At 49.0% G+C, this 26,153-nt stretch overlaps 1 protein-coding gene across 2 annotated transcripts in view; it reads left to right on the top strand.

Moving 5' to 3' along the window:
- Positions 1 to 26,153, top strand: part of LOC138274853 (glutathione synthetase-like) — a 186,661-nt gene that overhangs the window by 46,434 nt on the left and 114,074 nt on the right. For both annotated transcript variants that reach the window (XM_069219019.1, XM_069219020.1), the window contains exon 5: positions 21,187 to 21,326. In XM_069219019.1, the coding sequence (XP_069075120.1) occupies positions 21,187 to 21,326 (140 nt within the window). The remainder of the gene's footprint in view (positions 1 to 21,186; positions 21,327 to 26,153) is intronic.

Raw genomic sequence — 26,153 nt, 5'->3', positions numbered from 1 at the left:
GAGTTATGATTTTTGAAAGTTTTAATAAAATTAGTCTTTTTGTACGTATCAATAGGCAGTCACTTTTAAAAATGCATTAAAAATCTGCAGGATGGTTGTTGGAGTTCGTGGGCACCTTGTGCCAGCTGGAGAGCCTCAGGTAGCTCCCGGTTCCGCGGGAGCAGAGCAGGAAAGTCTCTTGGCACATGGCCATGTGGGGGGGGGGGCACCTGGAAAAGGAGCTGTTTTTCAGATTTAAAGGTAGTGCCTTGGGGTCCCCTTGGGCTGCGATGTCGCAAGGGGATATAGACCCGTGGCACACAGTTGGTTCCGTGAAACAGGGCTCAGAACGGCTGGATGCAGGGCAAGTTGGAGGCCTTGGAGGCTGTGCGCAATGGAACCCTTTGAAGCTGGAGGTGAGTCTACTTCTGGGGGCCTTGCAGGATGACAAGCGTTCTCTGGTGGGAGGTCCAGGGTGTTCCTGAAGTCTCTCGACTGGGGCTTCCTCTTCGTCCAGTTGCAGCTCTAGGTGAGCTGTTTTTGCTGTTGTCCGATGTGCACTGACCAGTACCTGGGGTATTGGCCCAACTCAGCCACGGGTGAGCGCAGTGCCACCAAAGTTTGCACACTTGTAGGTCCCATCAGGGCTGTCATTGGTGTGTCATCGGGTCTGGCTGCAACTTCCGGTTGCGGAGATATCGTCTGGTCAGTGAAGTGACCCTCACCAGTTTGCATGGTTCTTTGCAGGTTTCTTTAGTTTCTTGAGTGGTGCCTCCACTCAGGAGGGAGATCTCCGGCGATTTGCAAAGCCTGGAGATCCTCTGGGTTTTTTGGAGTTCGGTCCAGTGGTCTCCTACTCCGCAGCGGCGATTGCTTGGACTCTGGTGCAGCAAGCAGGGGTCTTGGAGCCTCTTCTAGTGCAACAGGTCATCTGTTCTCGTGCTGTCGGGTTCTTTGGTGCTGTCTTCTTTTCTTCCTGATAAATCTGATTTCTTGGTCTAGGGGAACCCACTAAATACTGAATTTAGTGGGCGTTTAAGGGGGAAACTGGTAATGAGCAATGGGACACTTACCCTTGGGTGGCTACACCCACTACAGTGACTACTCCCTGTGGTAAGGCTCACTACCCAAAACCTCATTGGCTATTTTCCTGCCATCCAACTTTGAGGAAAATAAAATGGAGGGTCCACTTCGTCTGCAAGCCCCTAGGGGTGGTGTATGCTCAGTGAGATCCCTTCTCCTACCCTTTGTGTGGTTTCCCACCTTTGCTCCCTTGGGGGTTGACATGGGGGAAGCCATCTGCTGCCACCAGCAGTCCTGGGGGCTCGAGTTTTAAGGGCAGTAGCGCTATGAAGCTCACCGCCAGGGGAATGCATATTCCTGAGAGAGGGGGTGTTGGCTCCTCCACCCAGGAAGGGCATTGTCTTACAAACCAAAGAGACAGGGCTCTCCCCCAAGGTTTGTATATTGGCTATCTGGAGGTGGAATTGTGGATGGAACCAGTCAGCAACCATGCCAGTTAGGTTACCTTTTGCAGAGGGAACACATCTAAGGTGATACCTGGGTACATTTAGGGATTTAATCCAATACTAGTACCAGTTTGGATTTATCATCCTGAGTTGTTTGATACCAAACAACCCAGGGTTCAGAGTGGTCATCATTTAGCTGGAGAACTTGTGTTTGTCCAGTGTCCAGTACATGTAGGTAAAATGGCTGCTCTATTCACTCACTATGGCCCTTATTATGATTTTGGAGGTCTAGCAAGGCTGCCGAAGCCAAACCCGCCAGCAGACCGCTATATTAGGAGTGCTGGCAGCCGTCCGCCACATTTGTGGTGGAAAGTCGCCAGCACTCGTGCAGGCGGTCGGCGGTGCATAGGCGGGTGCATCACCAGCACCATCAGGGCAGCAGGACTCCACCCGCCATATTACAATTCGGAATATGGCTTGGTGGATTCCTGCTGGCGTGGTGGTGCTGGCGATGCAAGACCGCTAGGACCTTCCCCTCCTGGACGTCCTCCTCAACGGAGAAGGCAAATGGGCATCCGAAAGGGGGGGAGAGTGCCTGTGTGTGTGGGTGCATGCGTTCGGAGGGGAGAGGGAGGTAGTGAATATGTACGTGTATGCAGAGGGGGCAGTGTATCAATGTATTCATGTGTGAAGGGGTGGAGGTGTGAATGATTGTGGATGGGGTGTGTGTGTGAGTGATTGTGGATGGGGTGGGGGTGAGTGAGTGTTTTATGGATGGGGAAGTGGGGGGTGTTTGTGGGTGCGTGTGCATGTGTATGTATAAGTGGGCAGGGAGCGGGGTGCGTGTTTGTGTTAGTGAACGGGGAGAGGGCGTGAGTGAATGTATTCGGTGCAGGGGGGTGGGGAGGTGAATGTTTGCAGAGCGGTGGTGCGTATGAGTGAGTGGGGGTGTAAATGAATGTTTACAGTTGGGGGGTGTCTGTGTGTGTGTGTGTCGGCATGTGTGAGTGTGTGAGTGCGTGTATGCAGAGGGGGAGGGGAGTGTACTGTGAGTGCATGTATGCAGAGGGGGGAGGGAGGTACTGTGAGTGTGTGTATGCAGAGGGGGTGTTGAGTGAGTGCATGTATGTATATGAATGTAAATGTTAGTGTACGTGTATATGCGTGTGAATGGGGGGGTGTCTGCATGTTTGTGAGTGAATGGGGGGTGTGTCTGCATGTCTGCGATTGTCCGAGTGCACGTATGTGAATGCTGAATGGGTGTGTATGTGAATGCATGCGTGCATGAAGCGGTGTGGGGGGTGAGTTTGTGGACGGGTGGGGGGGATGTGTGCAGGTGTTGGGAGATGTGTGTATGTGTATGCCAATGACAGGTGACAGATTTCTGTCACCGGGTGCATTACTGCCAGGGTTTTCGTGGCGGGGTGACCGCCATAAAAAGCCTGGCTGTGTGCAGCATCGTAATCCGCACAGCAGGGTTTGAGATGCTCGCCGCCGGCCGTGGCGGTGTGACCACACCGGTGGGCTAGGCGGGGTTGTGGAGGCTTGGCATCTGCCAAGCCTCCCAGCTCATAATATGGTGATCTTTACTGCTGGGACCACGATGGTGCAACCGCCACCTCCAATGTGGCGGTCCACAGACCGCCAGTACCGTAATGAGGGCTTTTGTCCAAGGTTTGACAAGGACACAGTGGGGTTATATTGCTCATGCAACTATGCCCTCACGTATAGTATGGTGCACCCTGCTTTAGGGCTGAAAAGCCTGCCGGAGGGGTGACTTACCCATAACATATGCAGTGTAGGGTGGACAGGGTACACAGGAAGTGTGCCATGTCAAATTTGTCTTTTTAGGTTTGTCCCAGAACACTCAGACTGCAATGGCAGAGCTGGGTGCATCTGGGCCCAGGGCCCTAGAGGGTGGCACAATCAGTGCTGCTGCCATCAGGGGACTACCCCTAATATCCCATGCCCTGGGTACATTTGCACCCATTTTCTAGGGACTTACAGTGACAGTTAAGGGTGTATCCAATTGTACCAGGCATCACAACAGATTTAGGGAAAGAACTCTGGCCCAGGGAACCTGGTTAGCAGGGGCCCAGGGCACTACAACTTCTAGGACGCATCAATATCAGGCAAAAAGGGCTAACCATGCAAAAAGAGGCCTCCTCTCACATCACCAACTGGTGAATTGAATCCCAGTCACTGCCCTGAGAGACACCTGTGCCAGTAACACAGTTGTGCATGACAGGCTGATGCTCTCAAACCAGCATATCCCGGGTATGGGCTATCCCAGGAAAAATCACTGATATGCCAGTAGCGTAGTATCTATAGAGCTAGATGGGCCTCTTAGCTGGAGAAGGGTGGTAGTCAGTACATACCTCCACCTTGACTGTCGCCTTGGATATGTCCACCCCGTGGTTGGTCAGAGCCCAAGAGAGGGACTGGTCCAGTACCAGACCTCTTCCAAGGATACTGGAGGTGCTGCCCCTCAGTGAGAACAGGTAGGCCCCAGAAGAAAAAGAAAAGGAAAGGTGGGCAACCTTTAACTAATGCACCAGAGAGTCAAGGAGTTTCTGCCCCATTAGTGAAGAACTCCCCTGTTGGAACTGGTGAAGCCCAGCTTGACCCCCAAGAAGTCCTGACTAGACAGGCAACTGTTCACACTGAGTTGGTGGCACCTCAGCTGGCAGAAAAGAGAGTGGAAGAAGGGTATGCTCTGCAGGATGTAGAGACCCCCATCCCTTACAGCAGACAGGCACCCTGAACCCAAAGAAGCCTGTACGTTAGCCCTGTCCCCTGTGGGTGTGGAGCTAAAGGTGTGGTTCTGGGCATTGACAGCTGTCAGTGGCCTCTGCGGGTGTTAACCTTTATGGCTGCACTATCCTAGGCATGGTGGTCTGACCCCATGCCAAATAGTAAGTTAGGCCCATGACCCTGTTGGTCATGGTGGGGTCACTCAAGTTATGGGTGACCTCTTTGGGTAAGCTAGGAGGTGCCCTGGATAAGATAGGAACAGCAGAGGTGGACAACTCTGACACCAAAACATGACGGAAAAGTGCAGGCACTGGTGGTAAAGGTGTAAAACATTTCAGATTGGGTCCTATAGCTGTTGAGGTGGGTCAGTTTCCCAGAGGGAATGACCTGGACAGTAGGAAGTAAGGCAGAGTAGGCCCTGCAACTAACCAATCTGTTTCCCTTCTCCTCCTCGCCTGACAGACTAGGAAGTCTCTCACAGATACTGGCTGAGTCTCCTGGCCTGTGGGAGTTGTGTGGGAAACTGGCACCCTGCTGCAGTACCCCCCCATTCTTTTTGCCGGGTTTCTGACCTCAACTTGGGCTAGAGTGCACCGGGAACCTGCTAACCAGGTCCCTAGTGACAGTGTTCTTTCCCTAAAAGTGCAAAGATATTGATATAATTGCTAACACCTTTAGCTGCCACTATAATTCCATAGTAAATAGTACTTAGGTACCCAGGGCATGGGGTACTAAGGGTAGGCCCCTGAGGGCAGCAGCACAGATTGCACCACCCTCAAAGACAATGCATCCAGATGCACCCACCACTGCCATTGCAGGCTGAGTGTCCTGGTTCAGTCCTAAAATGCAAATTTGACACAGCACCCAGCCTGGGTGCCCTGTCCACTACACACTGTATGCAAAATAGGTAAGACACCCCTCTGGCAGACCTTCTAGCCCTGAGGCAGGGTGCAATATACTGTATGTGCAGGCATAGAGGCAGGAGCAATATGCCCTTACTGTGTCCTTGCCAAATTCTGGTATATAGTAAGTGAACAGAGCAGCCATTTTACATGCATGTGCTGGACACTGGTCAGTACGAGCTTCACAGCTACATGATGGCCACTCTGAACCCTAGGTTGTTTGGTATAAAACAACCCAGAATGATAAATCTAAACTCGTACCAGTATTGGATTTATTGCAAAATTTACCCAGGGGCCACCTTAGAGGTGACCCCTTTAAATCTAACTAACCCTGGCATGGTTGCTGGCCAGTCACAACCAGACCTCCACCACCAGACAAGATTCTGGAACCCTGGGGTGAGAGCTTCTGCTCTCTGGATCCCAGAACAAATCCCTTCCTGGGTGGAGGTTTCACATTTCTCGCCTCAGGAATGTGCACTGCCCTACTAGTGAGCTTCAAATGGCTTACCACCTTTGAATCTCAACGCCTACGGCTGCTGCTAGCAGTAGATAGCAGCCCCTATTGCAAACCCCCACTTTTGGTGGTAGCAATGGCCGGAAAACCCACAAAGGACAGAAGAAGTGGTCAGCCCCACCTTGCTCCACCCCTGAAGTGTTGCATGCGAGGTGACCCCTTCATTTCATTTTCCTCCATCTTGCATGGTAGGAAAATAGCCAATCAGATATAGCAAAGTGACCTCTTCCCACAGGAAGTGATCACTTAATGGGTGTAGTCACCCTAAAGTAGATGACCCTTTGGTCTCTACTAGATACTCCCCCAAACATCCACAAAATACAGTGTTTAGTGGGCACCCCTAGACCAGGGATTGAGATTACAAGGACACAAGAAGACCAGCAACAAAAGAAGACCCAAGGCTCGAGAACTGAACACCTGCTCCAAATAAATGCTCCAAACCCTGCCTGCTGTACCCAGGACTCGACAATCGCTGCTGAGGGTTTGCTCGGACATCGGATGGGCTCTAGAAGTCATCAAAGGACCTACACTCTTCCAAAAAGTGCTGAATGCAACACTCTCCTGCAACAAAGACCAAAAGACCAGTGAAGTTCAGTTCACTGAATGGCTGCTGACCAAGGAAGCAGACGCCGCAGCCACTGCTCGACCAAGCTACCATAAACATCTGAGCATTAGGTGGTCTAGTTTGTACCTCTGTAAACCAATGTGTGGTTGCCCAGGCCCTCTGCACAATGTGCCTGATTTTGAACCCTACATAGAGAGCCACTCTCCTACAGTCAGCTTCGGTTTTGAGATCATTCACGGCATGCCCTTTCTAAAATAAATTCAGAGGTCCTATCCATTACATTTATTTAAAATTGGCACGTCGTTCAATGCCACAAGTGTGAGTCTACAAATAAACATTAGTCCTCCGAAATTCCATTTTTTGTACTAAGTTTTCCAATTGAGGCAAACAATTTACAATATTTTGCCATTTCTAGGCCCATAAAATTCACTAAGTGCAAACACAGACTGCTATATTTCTGTTGAATGAAACCCATTTGTGAGAATGAAATTTGATTTGAAAAGGCTCATTTTTGGAGGGTGTTTTTAGACTTGCTAGAAATCATCTCACTACGGTGAAGGCTCTATTATTCAGATATGAAACATCTGACGCTGTTCTTTTTTCAGATTTGAAAATTCCTCAGGCTTTGATTGATGATTTCTTAGGGACAATACCTGATAGAGAAATCCTCAGATCCTCAAAAGATTTTTTGCTTGAAGTACTTTCTCCTTTCTCATCGTGCCGTCCAGTATCCCCTTGTTTAGGTTCACCCTCACAATCTTGTGGCTTTTACTGATTGAATGACAAACATCCACCCCTTCTACTCTTTCTTGCCCTACCTAAGATGCTCTGAAAGCCTCTCCAGGACCCAACACACCTCTAGCCTGTATGTGTGACACTTTAGAGACTCAATCACTATTTTCCAGGACCCCTCTCCGAGAACCCCTGCCCCCCACGCCTCCAGGAGGACAATTCTTTGAACTGCTAAAACATTGAAGCATTCATCCCCAAATTTGCAGGGTTGCTTCCTTCAAGAGCCAATAGAAATATCCAACATATGCTCCCCACGTATGAACCTGGTTTAAACTGGGTCACTAAACCACATGTGGAGCAACTCTGCAAAGATATCACGAAAGCTGGGATCAGACAATCACCCGCACCGCTTTTATATGACAGTGTTCTACCTGACTCCCTCCATTGTAATCAGAAAATCCTAAAACAATTTACAGTTTTAGCTCCCCTTCCTGGGATCTGAATTCAGCGTCATAGTGTAACCAAGCCAAACTACTGAATTCACCCACGCCTCTTTGCTATCCTCCATCTGCCTGACCATTGGTTTGCTTCTGTATGGTGAGTTCTCACACTTGCATCTACTTTGAATACAGGTGTCCCCAGTTATCAATGTTAACACCTTGAGCATTCTAGTTAGTAATCTCTCCTCCTCTTCTGAACTCTTTGACTTCCAGCTTCCGTGATCAATAACTTAGATAGATTTTTGAAATTGCCTGCTAAACCATATCTTTCGTGAATGCCTCTACTTGTAAACCCACGGGCTTTGTCACCCCAGCTAATACAACCTCTGTCCAGCCCCTGTAATGCAACCTTTCTCCAGGCCCTGTAATGAAACCTCTGTCCAGGCCCTGTAATGCAACCTCTGTCCATCCCCTGTAATGCAACCTCTGTCCACTGTAATGCAAACTCTGCCCAACCCCTGTAATGCAACCACTGTCCAGCCCCTGTAATATAACCTCTGTCCAGCCCCGGTAGGCCAACCTCTGTTCAGCCACTGTAATGCAATCTCTGTCCAGCCCCTATGATGCGCATTCGTCCAGCCCCTGTAATCCAACCTGTCTCCAGGCCCTGTAATGCAACCTCTGTCCAGGCCCTATAATGCACCCTCTGTCCAGCCCCTGTAAGGCACCCTCTGTCCAGCCCCTGTAATGCAACCTCTGTCCACTGTAATGCAACCTCTGTCCAGGCCCTGTAATGCAACCTCTGTCCAGCCCCGGTAGGGCAACCTCTGTACAGCCCCTATGATGCAACCACTGTCCAGCCCCTGTAATGCAACCTCTGTCCAACCCCTGTAATGCAACCTCTGTCCAGCCCCTGTAATGCAACCTCTGTTTAGCCCCTGTAATGCAACCTCTGTTTAGCCCCTGTAATGCAACCTATGTCCATCGCCAGTAATGCAACCTCTGTCCAGCGCCGGTAAAGCAATCTCTGTCCAGCCCCTGTAATGCAGCCTCTGTCCAGCCCCTGTAATGCAACCTCTGTCCACTGTAATGCAACCTCTGTCCAGCCCCTGTAATGCAACCTCTGTCCACCCCCTGTAGTACAACCTCTGTCCAGCCCCTGTAATGCAGCCATTGTAACGCAGCCTCTGTCGAGCCCCTGTAATGCAACCTCTGTCCACTGTAATGCAACCTTTGTCCAGCCCCTGTAATGCAACATCTGTCCAGGCCCTGTAATGCAACCTCTGTCCAGCCCCTGTAATGCAACCTCTGTCCACTGTAATGCAACCTTTGTCCAGCCCCTGTAATGCAACATCTGTCCAGCCCCTGTAATGCAACCTCTGCCCAACCCCTGTAATGCAACCTCTGTCCAGCCCCTGTAATATAACCTCTGTCCAGCCCCGGTAGGCCAACCTCTGTTCAGCCACTGTAATGCAATCTCTGTCCAGCCCCTATGATGCACCTTTGTCCAGCCCCTGTAATGCAACCTCTCTCCAGGCCCTGTAATGCAACCTCTGTCCAGGCCCTGTAATGCACCCTCTGTCCAGCCCCTGTAATGCAAACTCTGTCTAGCCCCTGTAATGCAACCTCTGTCCAGCCCCTGTAATGCAACCTCTGTCCAGTCCCTGTTATACAATCTCTGTCCAACCCCTGTAATGCAACCTCTGTCCAGCCCCTCTAATGCAACCTCTGTCCAGCCCCTGTAATGCAACCTCTGTCCAGTCCCTGTAATGCAACCTCTGTCCAGCCCCTGTAGTACAACCTCTGCCCAGCCCCTGTAATGCAACCTCTGTCCAGCCCCTGTAATGCAACCTCTGTCCAATGTAATGCAACCTCTGTCCAGCCCCTGTAATGCAATCTCTGTCCAGGCCCTATGATGCAACCTCTGTCCAGCCCCTGTAATGCAACCTCTCTCCAGGCCCTGTAATGCAACCTCTGTCCAGGCCCTGTAATGCAACCTCTGTCCAGGCCCTGTAATGCAACCTTTGTCCAGCCCCGGTAATGCAACCTCTGCCCAGCCCCTGTAATGCACCCTCTGTCCAGCCCCAGTAATGCAGCCTCTGTCCAGCCCTGTAATGCAACCTCTGTCCAGACCCTGTAGTGCAACCTCTTTCCCACCCCTGTATTGCAACCGCTGTCCAACCCCTGTAATGCAACCTCTGTCCAGCCCCTGTAGTACAACCTCTGCCCAGCCCCTGTAATGCAATCTCTATCCAGCCCCTGTAATACAGCCTCTGTCCAGCCGCTATGATGCAACCTCTGCCCAGCCCCTGTGATGCAACCTCTGTCCAGCCCCTGTGATGCAACCTCTGTCCACTGTAATGCAACCTCTGCCCAGCCCCTGTAATGCACCCTCTGTCCAGCCCCTGTAATGCAACCTCTGTCCACTGTAATGCAACCTCTGTCCAGCCCCTGAAATGCAATCTCTGTCCAGGCCCTATGATGCAACCACTGTCCAGCCCCTGTAATGCAACCTCTGTCCAACCCCTGTAATGCAACCTCTGTCCAGCCCCTGTAATGCAACCTCTGTTTAGCCCCTGTAATGCAACCTCTGTTTAGCCCCTGTAATGCAACCTATGTCCATCACCAGTAATGCAACCTCTGTCCAGCGCCGGTAAAGCAATCTCTGTCCAGCCCCTGTAATGCAGCCTCTGTCCAGCCCCTGTAATGCAACCTCTGTCCACTGTAATGCAACCTCTGTCCAGCCCCTGTAATGCAACCTCTGTCCACCCCCTGTAGTACAACCTCTGTCCAGCCCCTGTAATGCAGCCATTGTAACGCAGCCTCTGTCGAGCCCCTGTAATGCAACCTCTGTCCACTGTAATGCAACCTTTGTCCAGCCCCTGTAATGCAACATCTGTCCAGGCCCTGTAATGCAACCTCTGTCCAGCCCCTGTAATGCAACCTCTGTCCACTGTAATGCAACCTTTGTCCAGCCCCTGTAATGCAACATCTGTCCAGCCCCTGTAATGCAACCTCTGCCCAACCCCTGTAATGCAACCTCTGTCCAGCCCCTGTAATATAACCTCTGTCCAGCCCCGGTAGGCCAACCTCTGTTCAGCCACTGTAATGCAATCTCTGTCCAGCCCCTATGATGCACCTTTGTCCAGCCCCTGTAATGCAACCTCTCTCCAGGCCCTGTAATGCAACCTCTGTCCAGGCCCTGTAATGCACCCTCTGTCCAGCCCCTGTAATGCAAACTCTGTCTAGCCCCTGTAATGCAACCTCTGTCCAGCCCCTGTAATGCAACCTCTGTCCAGTCCCTGTTATACAATCTCTGTCCAACCCCTGTAATGCAACCTCTGTCCAGCCCCTCTAATGCAACCTCTGTCCAGCCCCTGTAATGCAACCTCTGTCCAGTCCCTGTAATGCAACCTCTGTCCAGCCCCTGTAGTACAACCTCTGCCCAGCCCCTGTAATGCAACCTCTGTCCAGCCCCTGTAATGCAACCTCTGTCCAATGTAATGCAACCTCTGTCCAGCCCCTGTAATGCAATCTCTGTCCAGGCCCTATGATGCAACCTCTGTCCAGCCCCTGTAATGCAACCTCTCTCCAGGCCCTGTAATGCAACCTCTGTCCAGGCCCTGTAATGCAACCTCTGTCCAGGCCCTGTAATGCAACCTTTGTCCAGCCCCGGTAATGCAACCTCTGCCCAGCCCCTGTAATGCACCCTCTGTCCAGCCCCAGTAATGCAGCCTCTGTCCAGCCCTGTAATGCAACCTCTGTCCAGACCCTGTAGTGCAACCTCTTTCCCACCCCTGTATTGCAACCGCTGTCCAACCCCTGTAATGCAACCTCTGTCCAGCCCCTGTAGTACAACCTCTGCCCAGCCCCTGTAATGCAATCTCTATCCAGCCCCTGTAATACAGCCTCTGTCCAGCCGCTATGATGCAACCTCTGCCCAGCCCCTGTGATGCAACCTCTGTCCAGCCCCTGTGATGCAACCTCTGTCCACTGTAATGCAACCTCTGCCCAGCCCCTGTAATGCATCCTCTGTCCAGCGCCTGTAATGCAACCTCTGCCCAGCCCCTGTAATGCAGCCTCTGTCCAGGCCTTGTAATGCAACCTCTGTCCAACCCCTGTAATGCAGCCTCTGCCCAGCCCCTGTAGTACAACCTCTGCCAGGCCCCCGCAATGCAGCCTCTGTCAAGCCCCTATAATGCAACCTCTGTCCAGCCCCTTTAGTACAACCTCTGCCCAGCCCCTGTAATGCAATCTCTATCCAGCCTCTGTCCAGCCCTTGTAATGCAGCCTCTCTCCAGCCCCTGTAATGCAACATCTGTCCAGCACCTGTAATGCAACCTCTGCCCAACCCCTGTAATGCAACCTCTGTCCAGCCCCTGTAATATAACCTCTGTCCAGCCCCGGTAGGCCAACCTCTGTTCAGCCACTGTAATGCAATCTCTGTCCAGCCCCTATGATGCGCCTTCGTCCAGCCCCTGTAATGCAACCTGTCTCCAGGCCCTGTAATGCAACCTCTGTCCAGGCCCTGTAATGCACCCTCTGTCCAGCCCCTGTAATACAACCTCTGTCCAGCCCCTGTAATGCAACCTCTGTCCACTGTAATGCAACCTCTGTCCAGCCCCTGTAATGCAATCTCTGTCCAGGCCATATGATGCAACCTCTGTCCAGCGCCTGTAATGCAACCTCTCTCCAGGCCCTGTAATACAACCTCTGTCCAGGCCCTGTAATGCAACCTCTGTCCAGGCCCTGTAATGCAACCTCTGCCCAGCCCCGGTAGGGCAACCTCTGTACAGCCCCTTTGATGCAACCTCTGTCCAGCCCCTGTAATGCAACCACTGTCCAGCCCCTGTAATGCAACCTCTGTCCAACCCCTGTAATGCAACCTCTGTCCAGCCCCTGTAATGAACCTCTGTTTAGCCCCTGTAATGCAACCTCTGTTTAGCCCCTGTAATGCAACCTCTGTCCATCACCAGTAATGCAACCTCTGTCCAGCACCGGTAAAGCAATCTCTGTCCAGCCCCTGTAATGCAGCCTCTGTCCAGCCCCTGTAATGCAACATCTGTCCACTGTAATGCAACCTCTGTCCAGACCCTGTAATGCAACCTCTGTCCACCCCCTGTAGTACAACCTCTGTCCAGCCCCTGTAATGCAGCCATTGTAACGCAGCCTCTGTCGAGCCCCTGTAATGCAACCTCTGTCCACTGTAATGCAACCTTTGTCCAGCCCCTGTAATGCAACATCTGTCCAGGCCCTGTAATGCAACCTCTGTCCAGCCCCTGTAATGCAACCTCTGTCCACTGTAATGCAACCTTTGTCCAGCCCCTGTAATGCAACATCTGTCCAGCCCCTGTAATGCAACCTCTGCCCAACCCCTGTAATGCAACCTCTGTCCAGCCCCTGTAATATAACCTCTGTCCAGCCCCGGTAGGCCAACTTCTGTTCAGCCACTGTAATGCAATCTCTGTCCAGCCCCTATGATGCACCTTTGTCCAGCCCCTGTAATGCAACCTCTCTCCAGGCCCTGTAATGCAACCTCTGTCCAGGCCCTGTAATGCACCCTCTGTCCAGCCCCTGTAATGCAACCTCTGTCTAGCCCCTGTAATGCAACCTCTGTCCAGCCCCTGTAATGCAACCTCTGTCCAGCCCCTGTAATGCAACCTCTGTCCAGGCCCTGTAATGCAACCTCTGTCCAGCCCCGGTAATGCAACCTCTGTCCAGCCCCTGTAATGCAATCTCTGTCCAGGCCCTATGATGCAACCTCTGTCCAGCCCCTGTAATGCAACCTCTGTCCAGGCCCTGTAATGCAACCTCTGTCCAGCCCCGGTAATGCAACCTCTGTCCAGCCCCTGTAGTGCAACCTCTTTCCCGCCCCTGTATTGCAACCGCTGTCCAACCCCTGTAATGCAACCTCTGTCCAGCCCCTGTAGTACAACCTCTGCCCAGCCCCTGTAATGCAATCTCTATCCAGCCCCTGTAATACAGCATCTGTCCAGCCGCTATGATACAACCTCTGCCCAGCCCCTGTGATGCAACCTCTGTCCAGCCCCTGTGATGCAACCTCTGTCCACTGTAATGCAACCTTTGCCCAGCCCCTGTAATGCATCCTCTGTCCAGTGCCTGTAATGCAACCTCTGCCCAGCCCCTGTAATGCAGCCTCTGTCCAGCCCTTATAATGCAACCTCTGTCCAACCCCTGTAATGCAACCTCTGCCCAGCCCCTGTAGTACAACCTCTGCCAGGCCCCCGCAATGCAGCCTCTGTCAAGCCCCTATAATGCAACCTCTGTCCAGCCCCTTTAGTACAACCTCTGCCCAGCCCCTGTAATGCAATCTCTATCCAGCCTCTGTCCAGCCCTTGTAATGCAGCCTCTGTCCAGCCCTTGTAATGCAGCCTCTCTCCAGCCCCTGTAATGCAACCTCTGTCCAGCCCCTGTAATGCAACCGCTGTCCAACCCCTGTAATGCAACCTCTGCCCAGCCCCTGTAGTGAAACCTCTGCCAGGCCCCCGCAATGCAGCCTCTGTCAAGCCCCTATAATGCAATCTCTGTCCAGCCCCTTTAGTACAACCTCTGCCCAGCCCCTGTAATGCAATCTCTGTCCAGCCCTTGTAATGCAGCCTCTGTCCAGCCCCTGTAATGCAGCCTCTGTCCAGCCCTGTACTGCAGCCACAGTCCAGCCGCAGTAATGCAACCTCTGTCCAGCCCCTGTAGTGCAACCTCTGCCCTGCGCCTGTAATGCCATCTCTGTCCAGCCCCTGTAATGCAGCCTCTGTCCAGCCCCTTTGATGCAATCTCTGCACAGCCCCTGTATTGCAACCTCTGTCTACTGTAATGCAACCTCTGCCCAGCCCCTGTAATGCAGCCTCTGTCCAACCCCTGTAATGCATCCTCTGGCCAGCCCCTGTAATGCAACCTCTGGCCAGCCCCTATGATGCAACCTCTGTCCAGCCCCTGTAATGCAACCTCTGTCCACTGTAATGCAGCCTCTGTCCAGCCCCTGTAATGCAACCTCTGTCCACTGTAATGCAGCCTCTGTCCAGCCCCTGTAATGCAGCCTCTGTCCAGCCCTTTAATGCAGCCTCTGTCCAGCCCCTGTAATGCAACCTTTGTCCAGCCCCTGTAATGCAGCCTCTGTCCAGCCCCTGTAATGCAACCTCTGTCCAGCCCCTGTAGTGCAACCTTTGTCCAGCCTCTGTCCAGCCCCTGTAATGCAACCTCTGTCCAGCCCCTGTAGTGAAACCTTTGTCCCCTGTAATGCAGCCTCTGTCCAGCCCCTGTAATGCAACCTCTGTCCAGCCCCTGTAGTGCAACCTTTGTCCAGCCTCTCTCCAGCCCCTGTAATGCAACCTCTGTCCAGCCCCTGTAATGCAGCATCTGTCCAGGCCCTGTAATGCAGCCTCTGTCCACTGTAATGCAGCCTCTGTCCAGTCCCTATAATGCAGCCTCTGTCCAGCCCCTGTAATGCAACCTCTGTCCAGCCTCTGTAATGCAACCTCTGTACAATCCCTGTAATGCAACCTCTGTCCAGCCCCTGTAATGCAACCTCTGTCCAGCCTCTGTAATGCAACCTCTGTACAATCCCTTTAATGCAACCTCTGTCCAGCCCTTGTAATGCAGCCTCTGTCCAGCTCCTGTAATGCAGCCTCTGTGCAGCTCCTGTAATGCAGCCTCTGTCCACTGTAATGCAACCTCTGTCCACTGTAATGCAACCTCTGCCCAGCCCCTGTAATGCAACCTCTTCTTCAGCAGCAGTAACTTTCTTCAGTTCATACAATCCTCTGAGCTCACTCATGTGCCTTCTTTACGTGTGACCCTCCGTTCCTGAACGTGTCACTGCCGTGTACGTCACCACCCTTCTCTTACATTTATCTGCACCTTCAATGTGTCTGCACCAGCCCCTCCTTACACTAAAATTATCGACATCAAATTGCCCCCCCAAGTATCTGGTCCATGTGGCCTGCTTCTGACCCCTCCATTTTCATGTCCCACGTACTTTGTGAGCATTTCTAGTTTCTCTATTCATATTCATATGTCAGCAAAGATGATTTCAAGAAGGTACCTAGTTTAGTTTTTTAAGGTTGGCTTTCCTGATGCTTAAAGTCGCTGTTCTCTGAAAAACTGGTATAAAACAGACTTCGGTTCTGCAGGGCTGTTCTTTGTTAGTGACAGTTGTTTCAAGGCCATGTGGTGTAGTCATATAACACATCCGAAGCTGAAGGGTTTAAGCATAGCTATGATGTCCTCAGTAAAAAAGACATAACTTATATTACAGGATATATGTGCACCTAGACTAGATTTATTCTAAGTGCAACATGTTATGTATTTTAGGTATATTATTTTACACTTGGAGGCATGTGGAAACTGTTAAAATGCTGTTCCTGTGAGCATTAATTGTTGGAGAATAAAATTTACAATACAACCTGTTAAATGTGCATTTTGTCTCATAAAAAGCAGTCTTGTTTACAAAGTGGTTCCGCTTCCTGCTTGTCAGTCTGTGTAAAATGTCAAAATATCCAGGTAACACAGGAGAAAGAGCAGCATAGTTTGACTTCTGTGTGAAGCTCTTTTCCTTGTTGCATAAATTAGTCACCGCTGCAGCACAGTGTCTCCCAGCATTACCAGCATCACCCCTAAAATGATACTGAAGAGAGTGCATGCATCTTACCCAAGGTGGCCTGAGCATCTCTGAAGGGAGCTTGTGAGCTGTCAGGACACTGCTACCAGGCCTTTGGAGCTCTCTGTCAATTAGCCAGTCCTTCTAACAATGCTTGGCATCTCCGATAGAATCAAAGGATACTACTGCAAGACCACTGAATTGTCAAGTCCCTCTAACCTTCAGGGGGTACCAAGGTCAAACACATAAGTGTGGCTCCTAATGGTTGTTTGTGGGTTAAAACATTTGTTTTAGCTATCACCCATGACTCTCGTTGTACTATGACTCTCTAAGTAGTGTTATGTCTCAGACAAGAAAGCAAACTGTATTTCAGTCAGACATAAATGCTTAGTAAGTTTATGGTTGCTTTCATTGTGATACCTCTGGGTAAGAGACTGTTGGTACTTTATATCACCTTAAGAGTCTAAATCACTCTTGCACACTCGCACGGCTGGCTTTGAGGATCCATCACTGAAGAGCAGCACAACTGCAGCCTCTGAATTGTTTGAGAGCAGTAGGGTTGTTGCCAGTGCTAAGTGTGCCCAGTTCTTGCAGTGCACACACATCTGGGATCACATTTGCCAGTTTTAAGGATTGGTGTTTGGATCCAGCGCTAGTCCTGGTGTGGGGACCCATTCACCAGCTCTTAAGCAGGTAATAAGGGCACAAATACAATCCGTGGTGTTGAATGTTCACTACTCTTATGGCCCTTGTACTGTAAGACATTTTGGGTGGGGTCCAGAGAGTAGTGTGAGTTGTTGGTGGTGTTCTACCACTAGCACCAATGATGCTTGTGACAGTTCTAGTGACATTAACACCACAAGGAACTGTAGCAAGGTGCCAATGTAGAGCCATCTAGGTTCTTGGGATAAAGTCAGCACAAAATGGATGTTTAGAGAGTTGGATGGGTGGTTTTCTGGTTGACATGGTCACATGCCTTCAGCGTAAGCATACCACCAGGCTCTCTCTTTAGGGAAGACAGACATGTTGCAGAGTCATCGGACATCGACCTCTGAAATCTGCACCTGGTCAAGGTTTTAGTGAATACAGTTCTCATGTTGACGGGGCAATGGTTGCCGCCAGTCCTGGTAGTTTGTGCAGGTCTAAGGACCTAACAACAACTATTGGCTGATTCAAGGCAGGTCCTTTGCATGGGAGATAGTCTACCTCTGTCGCGGCTCAGGTTACAGGAGCATGTTTTCATTGGTCCACACTAGTTCAGGGAGGCACTCAAGGTAAAGTACATGAGCAGATGAAAATGTGAACTGTAAGTTAAACAAAAGGACCACCTTATAGATACTTGGGCAGTTGGGTTCAAGCCAATTTATCACTGAGATTTACAGTTTTCTACAAATTTTTTGAAGTTTTCCTCATTCCAAAATGCATGTTGCTGAAAGTGTTTGACAATTCACTAGAAACCCGCCGCACCCCTCACGCCACTGGCTGATGTGTTAGAACGCTGACCACAGCCTAATTGTGGGCAGGTGTTTAGAGTGACTCGGTTCTCCAATTTCCAGGTACCAGCTTTGTCCCCAATCAAAGTGTCTAATTGATTCTGAGGAGAACAGTAAGCTCTTTAGCCTAACTAATTTATGCCATGCTCTTTTAGAGAGTGGGGAGTAAAGGTACATTTGCAAGTTTAGTGAAGTTAAAATAAGTATGTTATGGATTCTGGATCAACTCGTTAATCTTTGAAATTAATATTGTTTCCTTAGACAAAGCTTTTAAATGATCATTAGGAAAATCCTCATTCCCAAAAATAATTCCCCTGCACAGTGCTAAGTGCGCATGGCAGGGACTCAGCCTGTTCATTCTGCTTCATGGTGCAATTAGTGTTTCATTTGGGAATGGAGCTTAGGTCCCAGGTGGCACTTCCCAGAATACCACCCAAGCACATCTAAAACAGCAACAGTCTCAGATGAGAAGCTTTCACCTCCAAAGATTCCTCAACCAACCACAATTCTGTCTCCCAGGCTTAGATAGTTGTTGGAGAAAACAAAGCACACTTCTTTAAGTCATAAATTGCAGTCAGCCTGAGCATGTCCCATTTTATCTCATGGAAGCAATCTGCATATTTGGATGTCTGTCCTTCTCAGTTTTTGTGGTAATGATTTTGGGCCAGATGTAGCAAATTTAAAATTTGCGAGGTGCAAAGTGCGAGTCCATGCGACTCGCACTTTGCACCTCGCAAATTGGTATGCAGTACGGTGTCTCAGACACCGACTGCACTCGCTATGGGGTCGCAATGACCCACCTCATGAATATTCATGAGGTGGGTCGCAAATTGCAGCCCCATAGCGAATATAGGCACTCGCAAACATGGAGGCCTGCTGTCGTCAGCAGACCTCCATGTTCGTGACTGCTTTTAAATAAAGCAGGTTTTTTTTTTTTTTAAGTGTAGCCCGTTTTCCTTACAGGAAAACGAGCTGCACTTAAAAAAAAACGAAACCTTTAGTTTCGGTATTTTTTCAGGGCAGGGAGTGGTCCCTTTGACCACTCCCTGCCCTGAAAAAATATTTGTGGGTCCAGTCACAAACGGGAAGGGGTCCCATGGGGACCCCTTCCAATTTGCGAGTGGGTTACCATCCACTTGAAGTGGATGGTAACTGCGATGCCATTTGCGACTGCGTACGCGGTCGCAAATGGTATTGCATACCACTCAGACTCGCAAATAGGAAGGGAACACCCCTTCCTATTTGCGAGTCGGAAATGCATATTGCGAGTCGGTACCGACTCGCAATATGCATTTCTGCATAGCAAAGAGGCATTTGCACCTCGCAAACGGCGATTTTCGCCGTTTGCGACGTGCAAATACTTTGCTACATCTGGCCCTTTGTTCTTTGCCAAGTCAGTCAGCCCTGCATAGGCTGAAAGGTAGGGGTGGCAGCACCTGCCCTGCTGCAGCCCCTGGTTTAATGGGATGTGATCAGAAATGTGGCCTCCTGGGGAAACACGCCAACTAGCTAAATATCAACAATACTTTATTTGTATTGCCTTTGCAGTAGCTAGATCATTAATATTGCAGTTTTGGCAGACTCAAACCATTCCTATACTTCAGAACTGGTGGAATAAGATGTTACGAACCAAGAAATATGAGGAGGTGTACTCAAAACGCGTCGTGAGTATAAAAAGGTTTACAGCTTCATGGCAGTATCTAGTGGAATGGATAGCTAAGTAAGGGTATGCAATCAATAGGAATATCGGCAGTTGAAGTAAGAGTTGTCCGACAATATTATGTTAACTCTAAATAAAATGATTGAAACCCGGACGAGTATATATATTGGGAAAGGGTTTAAGGGTTGTTTTTGGTGTTTGGTTAATTCTACAATCAAGACATGCATATTAAATATATTTTTTTTAATCGACCAATATGAAGGTACTGGAGGAGGGTATGTGACCAGCCGAAGCAAATCGACTTATTATTACTGAATGCTACTTGTGTATAGTTCCTGTCTTATTTTTGTAAGATTAGTACCTGAAGTGAAAATAAAAAAGAAAAAAAAGAAAAAAGAAAAGTGTCCAGCTTTACTTGTAACGAAAATCCCTTCGCAGAGTCACCACGAACACCCAAAGTGTGGATCGTTTGATGAGTCAGAATAACTTGCGATGGTCAGAAATAGCGTGGAAGACTTCTGGTGAAGTGAGCTCTTGCTCCTGATCAACTTGGCTTCCATGTCCAGGGTCACATCAGGAGGGTTGGAGTACCTCTATCCACTCTCTCTCTTTCCCAGACACACCAAACTGTGATCCTTGGCTTGTATAGCTCCCTCTGGTGTTCGGGGAGTTGTGCCACAGTGAGCGGCAGTGTGAGACTGTGTGTGATCGATTGGTAGTTTTCATAAGGTACAGCTGGAAGGGCAGGTGTTCCTTAGCCTCTTCACTTCAGTTTGCCAGTGTAAGTTCTTAAAATAGGGTTTGCTTTCTGAATTGCTGTTAAGTTTGTTTACATTTTGCAGTAATGTGTGTGTGTGTGTGTGTGCATGGAAGGTCTGTATTATGCCTTTTTGAATAGATGAATAGCCAAGTGAAACATAATATTATGCACAATTTGGCGAGGTTAAGCTACTGCATGGGGTCCTGAATGGGCCTGTGTGAATTGCCATTTCACTTATGCAGGGGTTACTCACTTAGGGCCAGATGTATGAAAAAGTTTTGCACTCGCAAACGGTGCGAATCAGTAAATTCGGCCGTTTGCGAGTGCAAAACAGTGGTCTGCGATGCATGAAATGCATTCGCAGACCACAAATAAGAAATCGCTAACATTGCGATTTCTTACTTTGCGACCTGGAAATTGCGAATCGCAATTTGCAATGCGCAAATTCCAGGTCGCAAGGCTATGCTCGAAAAAATCGCAAATTGCGATTTTTCCAAAAATGCCATTTTGCACATGCAAAATACCATGATCTGCAACCAGGTGGTAACCTGGTGCAAATTTTTAAAATGCAGTTAAACTGCATTTTTAAATTGAACATGTAAAGCACACATGCCCTTTTGGCATTTGTGCACCTTATATGTTCAAAAAAATGATTTTGGGGTGCAGCAGAGGGGGCCTTAGGCCCCCAGCACCCTGGCCTTTTGCATTTCCAAAATTGCGATTTCTGGATAAAAAATCGCAATTTTGGAAATGCTAAAAATTTGCAGCTATGGGCCAAGAAGCCCATAACTGCGAATGGGGCCGGTATCGCAATTTGCGATTCGGTAATAGCATTTGCGATTTTTAAGAAATCGCTATTACTGATTCGCAAATGTGATACATGGCCCTTTGCGGGTCGGTAATAGCGATTTCTTAAAAATCGCAATTACCGAATCGCAATGGGCCGTGATGATACATCTGGCCCTAAATGTGTTCTGCTGCAACGTCGAAGATGGCTTTGTGAATCAGGCCCTACATTTTTTAACACTCTTTTTTACCACTTTTATTACAAACACGTTTTTGTTAAGTGTTGAATTTTTTTGCAAACTTTTTTTTTTCAATTAAGACCTAATTAGTCTCTCTCTGGCAAAATAAAGTGGCAAACCATTCCTCTTTGATTAAAAAACCTAAGCCCAAGCATAGGAGTGGTTTTACGTTCTGTGACATTTGATGTGATGCACTGGAGATCTGCTATTCGAATGTGCACGTTTTTGCTTGTGGTGGCCCCATGGTGGTGGTAATGAATTGTGTTTTTCTTCCTTCAGACTGTTATCCTGGGGCTCAATCGCTCTGACTACATGTTTCATTGTGAGGCAGATGGCACCATAGCACTGAAGCAGATTGAAATCAATACTGTTTGTGTAGGTTTTGGAGGCATGACATCAAAGGCCACTGAGGTGTACAAGTAAGAATTTTTCTTTCACACATAGTTTGATCCACAGCAAAATCACATGTTTTTTCTTTTTTTGCATACAGTGGTACCCAATCTGTGGTCGGGGGACTCCTGGGCGTCCGTGAAGCCTCCTCAGGGGGTCCGCAACTGCTTGGAAAAATTCTGTAATAGTAACATATTAGGCCCCCACCTTTTCATAATGACTCAGTGGGGGGTCCCCGGATTCTAAAATTGATTCATTGGGGGTCCCCAGGTTCCAGTATTGATAAAGGGGGGCAGTCCACAGAAGTCAAAAGGTTGGGAACCACTGAGCGTACCCTGCTGTATGGTGACATTAAAGATGTGGAGTATCCTTTATTTGCACCTTTTGCCCTACCCACAGCTCACAGTTTCCCCCTTTTAACATGGGTTGCAGCAGTGCCTCCCACAGTCTTCCATCAGCAAACACAGAGAACATAGGTAATTGCATCACATAACAAAGACGTGTTCCCCAAGATTCACATACAAACACGTTTGAATAAATCATGAATGATTTCTAATTATTCCTGCCAATAAAGAGAGTATTCTTTTATGAAGATATACTCAGAGATATTAAACTGGCATGCAGTGGATAAACGTGTAAGCATATATTCAGAGAGAGCAAACCTCGCCTCCAAGGTGTAGAATGTAATTATTCCAAGTAACCAACAAAGTGCTAACACCTCAATGTAAAGAGAAGAGGTGAAATGTGCCCATATGGTGTATGGATACACAGGGCTAGTGTGAGAAATTGGGCTACTGGTTGAGGGAGTAAAACCCTTCTCAAGCAGGAATTACAATCCTTGTCAGGGTGCAGGCACAAGCAAACCACATATTAACCTGTGTTCAACCCTCTGGTAGCTTGGCATAGACCAGTCAGATTTAACTTAGAGGCAATATGTAAAGTATTTATGCAGCACTTCAAGCAGTCATAAAATGCAAACACAACTTGAATAAAATTCAACACCAATTTAGTAAAATAGAACACATTTTCATAAATGAAACAAGACCAAAACAACACAAATCCAAATCAGTAGAACCGAAGGAATGCAGGCTCAAAGATTTCAGTGAATATAGCGCCCAAAAGCACAAAGTGCCAGCTGTGGCTATCTGATCATGCTGGACAGGCAAAAAGTCACAAGTTGAGGTCGACTGTGATGGAGCATGGGACAGTTAAAGGAACCCAGGTAGGCGCTCTGAACAAGTGTACTTTAAGTCCTGGCTTCGGAGCTTTTCTAAGTATTGTGTTGAGGATGCATAGCTCAGCCAAGGTGATGGGTTGGTTCGGAGGAGCTCTGGAGCTGCGATGCAAGGTCCTGCATCCTCATTGAGGGTCCCATTGATGAGGGCTTGTGATGCAAAGTCCAGCATTGAGGATGCATCGCGCAGTCCAGGTGATGCATAGTTTTGAAGAGCTAGGCGGCTGTGATGCGAGAACCTGCATCATCATTGAGACTGCTGTTGACAAGAGATTTGCCATGCAAGGGCTTCTGTTGGTGAAGCTGTGCACAGAGGTGGTTCCGATGTGGGCTGCAAGGTCGATGTGGAGTCCTTGTGCTGAGAGAATCCTCACAGCAGAGGTGATGCATTCTGGTCAGGTTTGTGCCATGCAGCAGAAGAGATGTGTTGGCTATCCTGGAGCACCTTAAGGTCCACTTACAAGGGTCCAGGACTAGGGTGGCACCACTTGGCAAGGAAGGAGTCACAGATGGCAGAGTCCAGCTGCTGGGTTCAAGGGTGTTTGAGCCTTCTCTTTCCAAGGCTTCAGTCAGGAGGCCAGCCAACTAGTCTTTGGAGTCACTATGGGGTCCTGGTTGTAATAGATGCCGGTCCAGTCCTTCTCACCTAGGAAAGAGGGTCAGAGGCAACAGGTCAGCAAGGTAGGACAGCAGTCCTTCAGAACGGTAGTCCAGCAAAATGGCAGTCTTTTCAACAGCACAGCAGTCCTTCTTCCTGGCAGAGTATCCACAGTTCCAGAAGTGTACTGAAGAGTTCGTGCCTGAGGTCTAATATTTATACCTGAGCCTTCCTTTGAAGTGGGAAAAGCTTCTAGAGGTTTCCCTTTGAAGTCCATAGGCATCCTGTCTTCCCTGTCCTGGCTCCAGACTAACTATGGGGTATATGCAACCCTATGTGTGTAGGTTACAACCTATTCAAGTGTAAGTAAGGGCTGTGCCAGCTCCGCCCTTCCAACTGCCAGTGATGGCCCATCTAGGCATGTGTAAGCTCTCTTTTGTGTGTGGCTGTCTAGGAGGAAATACACAAAGCCCAAGTGTCAGCTGCATCCAGTCATCTGACCCCGAGACAGGCTGCCAGCACTAAAAGACTAAGGGCCTGATTACGAGTTTGGCAGTTGGAAAACCAGACCGCCAGACCAGTGGTGAGGAGAACCCGCGGAGCTGGCGGTCTCCCCTCCTGCCCTATTACGAGTTTACAACTGGGTTGACCAGTGGAAATTAAGGTTTTCACCGGTCAGCCTAGTGGAAAATGTGTGGCGGCATTAGACTCAGCTCAATATGGAGCCAAGTCCAATGCCGTCGCACAGGGGGCCCCCCTAGCAGCCTTGGAATGTGCACTATCTGCAAAGCAGACAGTGCACATTCCGACAGTGCTGGGCAGGGGTGCCCCCAGCACTTGTTCTGTGCCAGCCTTTTCATGGTGTTCAGAACACAGTTATAATCAGCATGGCGGCACTGACTTCAGCACCATCATGGCTGATTACAACCAAGACTGCTGTCATCCTGTCGGATGTGAGATCCCGGCGGAGACAGCGGTCTTTTGGCCAGCCGGACAGCAAACTTTTAATGTGGTGGTTGGACCACCACAGCTGTGGTGGTCTGACCACCACTGCGAGTCTGGTGTCTTGAGACCGCCAGGTTCGTAATAGGGCCTTAAGCCAGGAAAATGCCAACTTTTTTTAAAAGTGGCATTTTCCACATTGTATTTTAAAACTCAACTTCACCATGAGAGATGATGTTTCATTACAATTCCGAAGACATCAATCATGAACTGTTTAGCTTCTCCCATTTAGAAATGATCACATACTCCTCACCCACGCGCACAAAGCACTGCACAACGCCGGACCCGCCTACCTGAACAACAGACTCAACTTCTACGTCCCCTCCCGCCAACTCTGCTCTGCCAACCTCTCCCTCGCCATCGTTCCCCGATTCCAACGCAAGACCTCCGGCGGCAGATCCTTCTCCTACCTCGCCGCCAAGACCTGGAACTCCCTCCCGACCCCCCTGTGCCAGACCCAGGACCTCCTCACCTTCAGAAGACTCCTCAAGACCTGGCTCTTCGACCAATAGCAGCTGCCCCCCCACCCCCAGCGCCTTGAAACCCTAACTGGTACATAGCGCGCTTTATAAATTTAATGACTGATTGATTGATTGATTGATATTAAATGTAATAGGGTAACTCCAATGTTGTCCTATGGGAGAGGTAGGCCTTGCATTAGTGAAAAACAAAGGTAAGAGTTTTTCATTATCTGGACACTGCACCATGCCCTCCGGGATGTCCAGGGCCTACCCAAGCAGTGACATATGTATTGAAACGGAAGGTCTGGGCCTGGCAAGAGGTTTCATTTGCCAAGTCGAAATGGCAGTTCAAAACTACACACACAGGCGTCAATGGCAGGCCTGAGGCATTTTTAAAGGGCTACTTAAGTGGGTGGCACAATCTTTGCTGCAGACCTACTAGTGGCATTTATTTTACAGGCCCTAGGTACATGTAGTACCCCTTTACTAGGGAAGTACAAGTAAACAAAATATGCCAGTTGGGTATAAGAAAATTTGCCATTTTTTAAGGAGAGAGCACAAGCACTTTAGCACTGGTTAGCAGTGGTAAAATGTGCAGAATCTTGAAAGCCAACAAAAACGGATCAGAAAACAGGAGGGGAGAAGGCAAAAAGTTTGGGGATGACCTTGCAGAAAGGGCCAAGTCGAACAGTTAGTAATAGAAAAAGGGGAGGAGGGTTGCCAAAAGGGTGCTAAGGAATTGACACTAGTGGAGTTCAGGTTGCATTTAAGCAATGATTAGATGTGATCCTGGGATAAGTGAAGGTAAGTGGGATGTGGTAGTTTTGGTTGGCGATGGTCATGGTTAAGAAGGTAGACTGTACATATAGCCAGGCTAAGAAGACATGGTGCGCATATGTTCGTAATTTGGGAGCAGTATTGGAGTTAGGAGTGTGCATAGGCTGAAAATAGGGATACTACAGTTGGGAATAAGTGGTGTTGGTGACTGGTAATACGAGACATCCTAAGTCAGCCTGAGCTTCAGAGGACCACTCAAACTGCTTCCATTCTCACTGTTTCTGATTTTGACACAACCTTCCCTGAAATGGATAAAATTACACCAGGTTTCTCTAAAAATGTCTATCTTAATGAAATTAAATGATATGTTCTTACTTAGCTCAAAGTACATGGAACCTCGCACCTTCTGCATTTCATCAACAATCTTAGATGTGATTCTCTTCTTATTATTATTTTTTATCTACTACTCTACACCATGCCCACTATAAATTAAAATGTATGAAGATCTATCTCCTCTTGTCAAAACGTACTGTTCACCCCAAACTGTTGCCTTGAGGGACTGGGGATATGTCATTTTATCCACATATTGTTTGTGCCCGTGTGGGACAGAACCACATCATTAGATGTTCATTCATGTATGCCTGATTATGTGAAATAAATTGCCATTGTTATGTGTTATGTTAATGATTTATAGAGTGCATGGATACCCAAGGGCTTCCCAGCGCTAAAAGAAATATATGTATCTTATCAGTGCCATAACAGTGCCTAACAGGGAAATGAAAAG

The sequence above is a fragment of the Pleurodeles waltl genome, chromosome 2_2, assembly GCF_031143425.1.
Source record: "Pleurodeles waltl isolate 20211129_DDA chromosome 2_2, aPleWal1.hap1.20221129, whole genome shotgun sequence".
Classification (NCBI taxonomy): domain Eukaryota; kingdom Metazoa; phylum Chordata; class Amphibia; order Caudata; family Salamandridae; genus Pleurodeles; species Pleurodeles waltl.
Note: the sequence above shows the minus strand (reverse complement) of the source record. Positions and strands in the feature narration are given on the sequence as shown.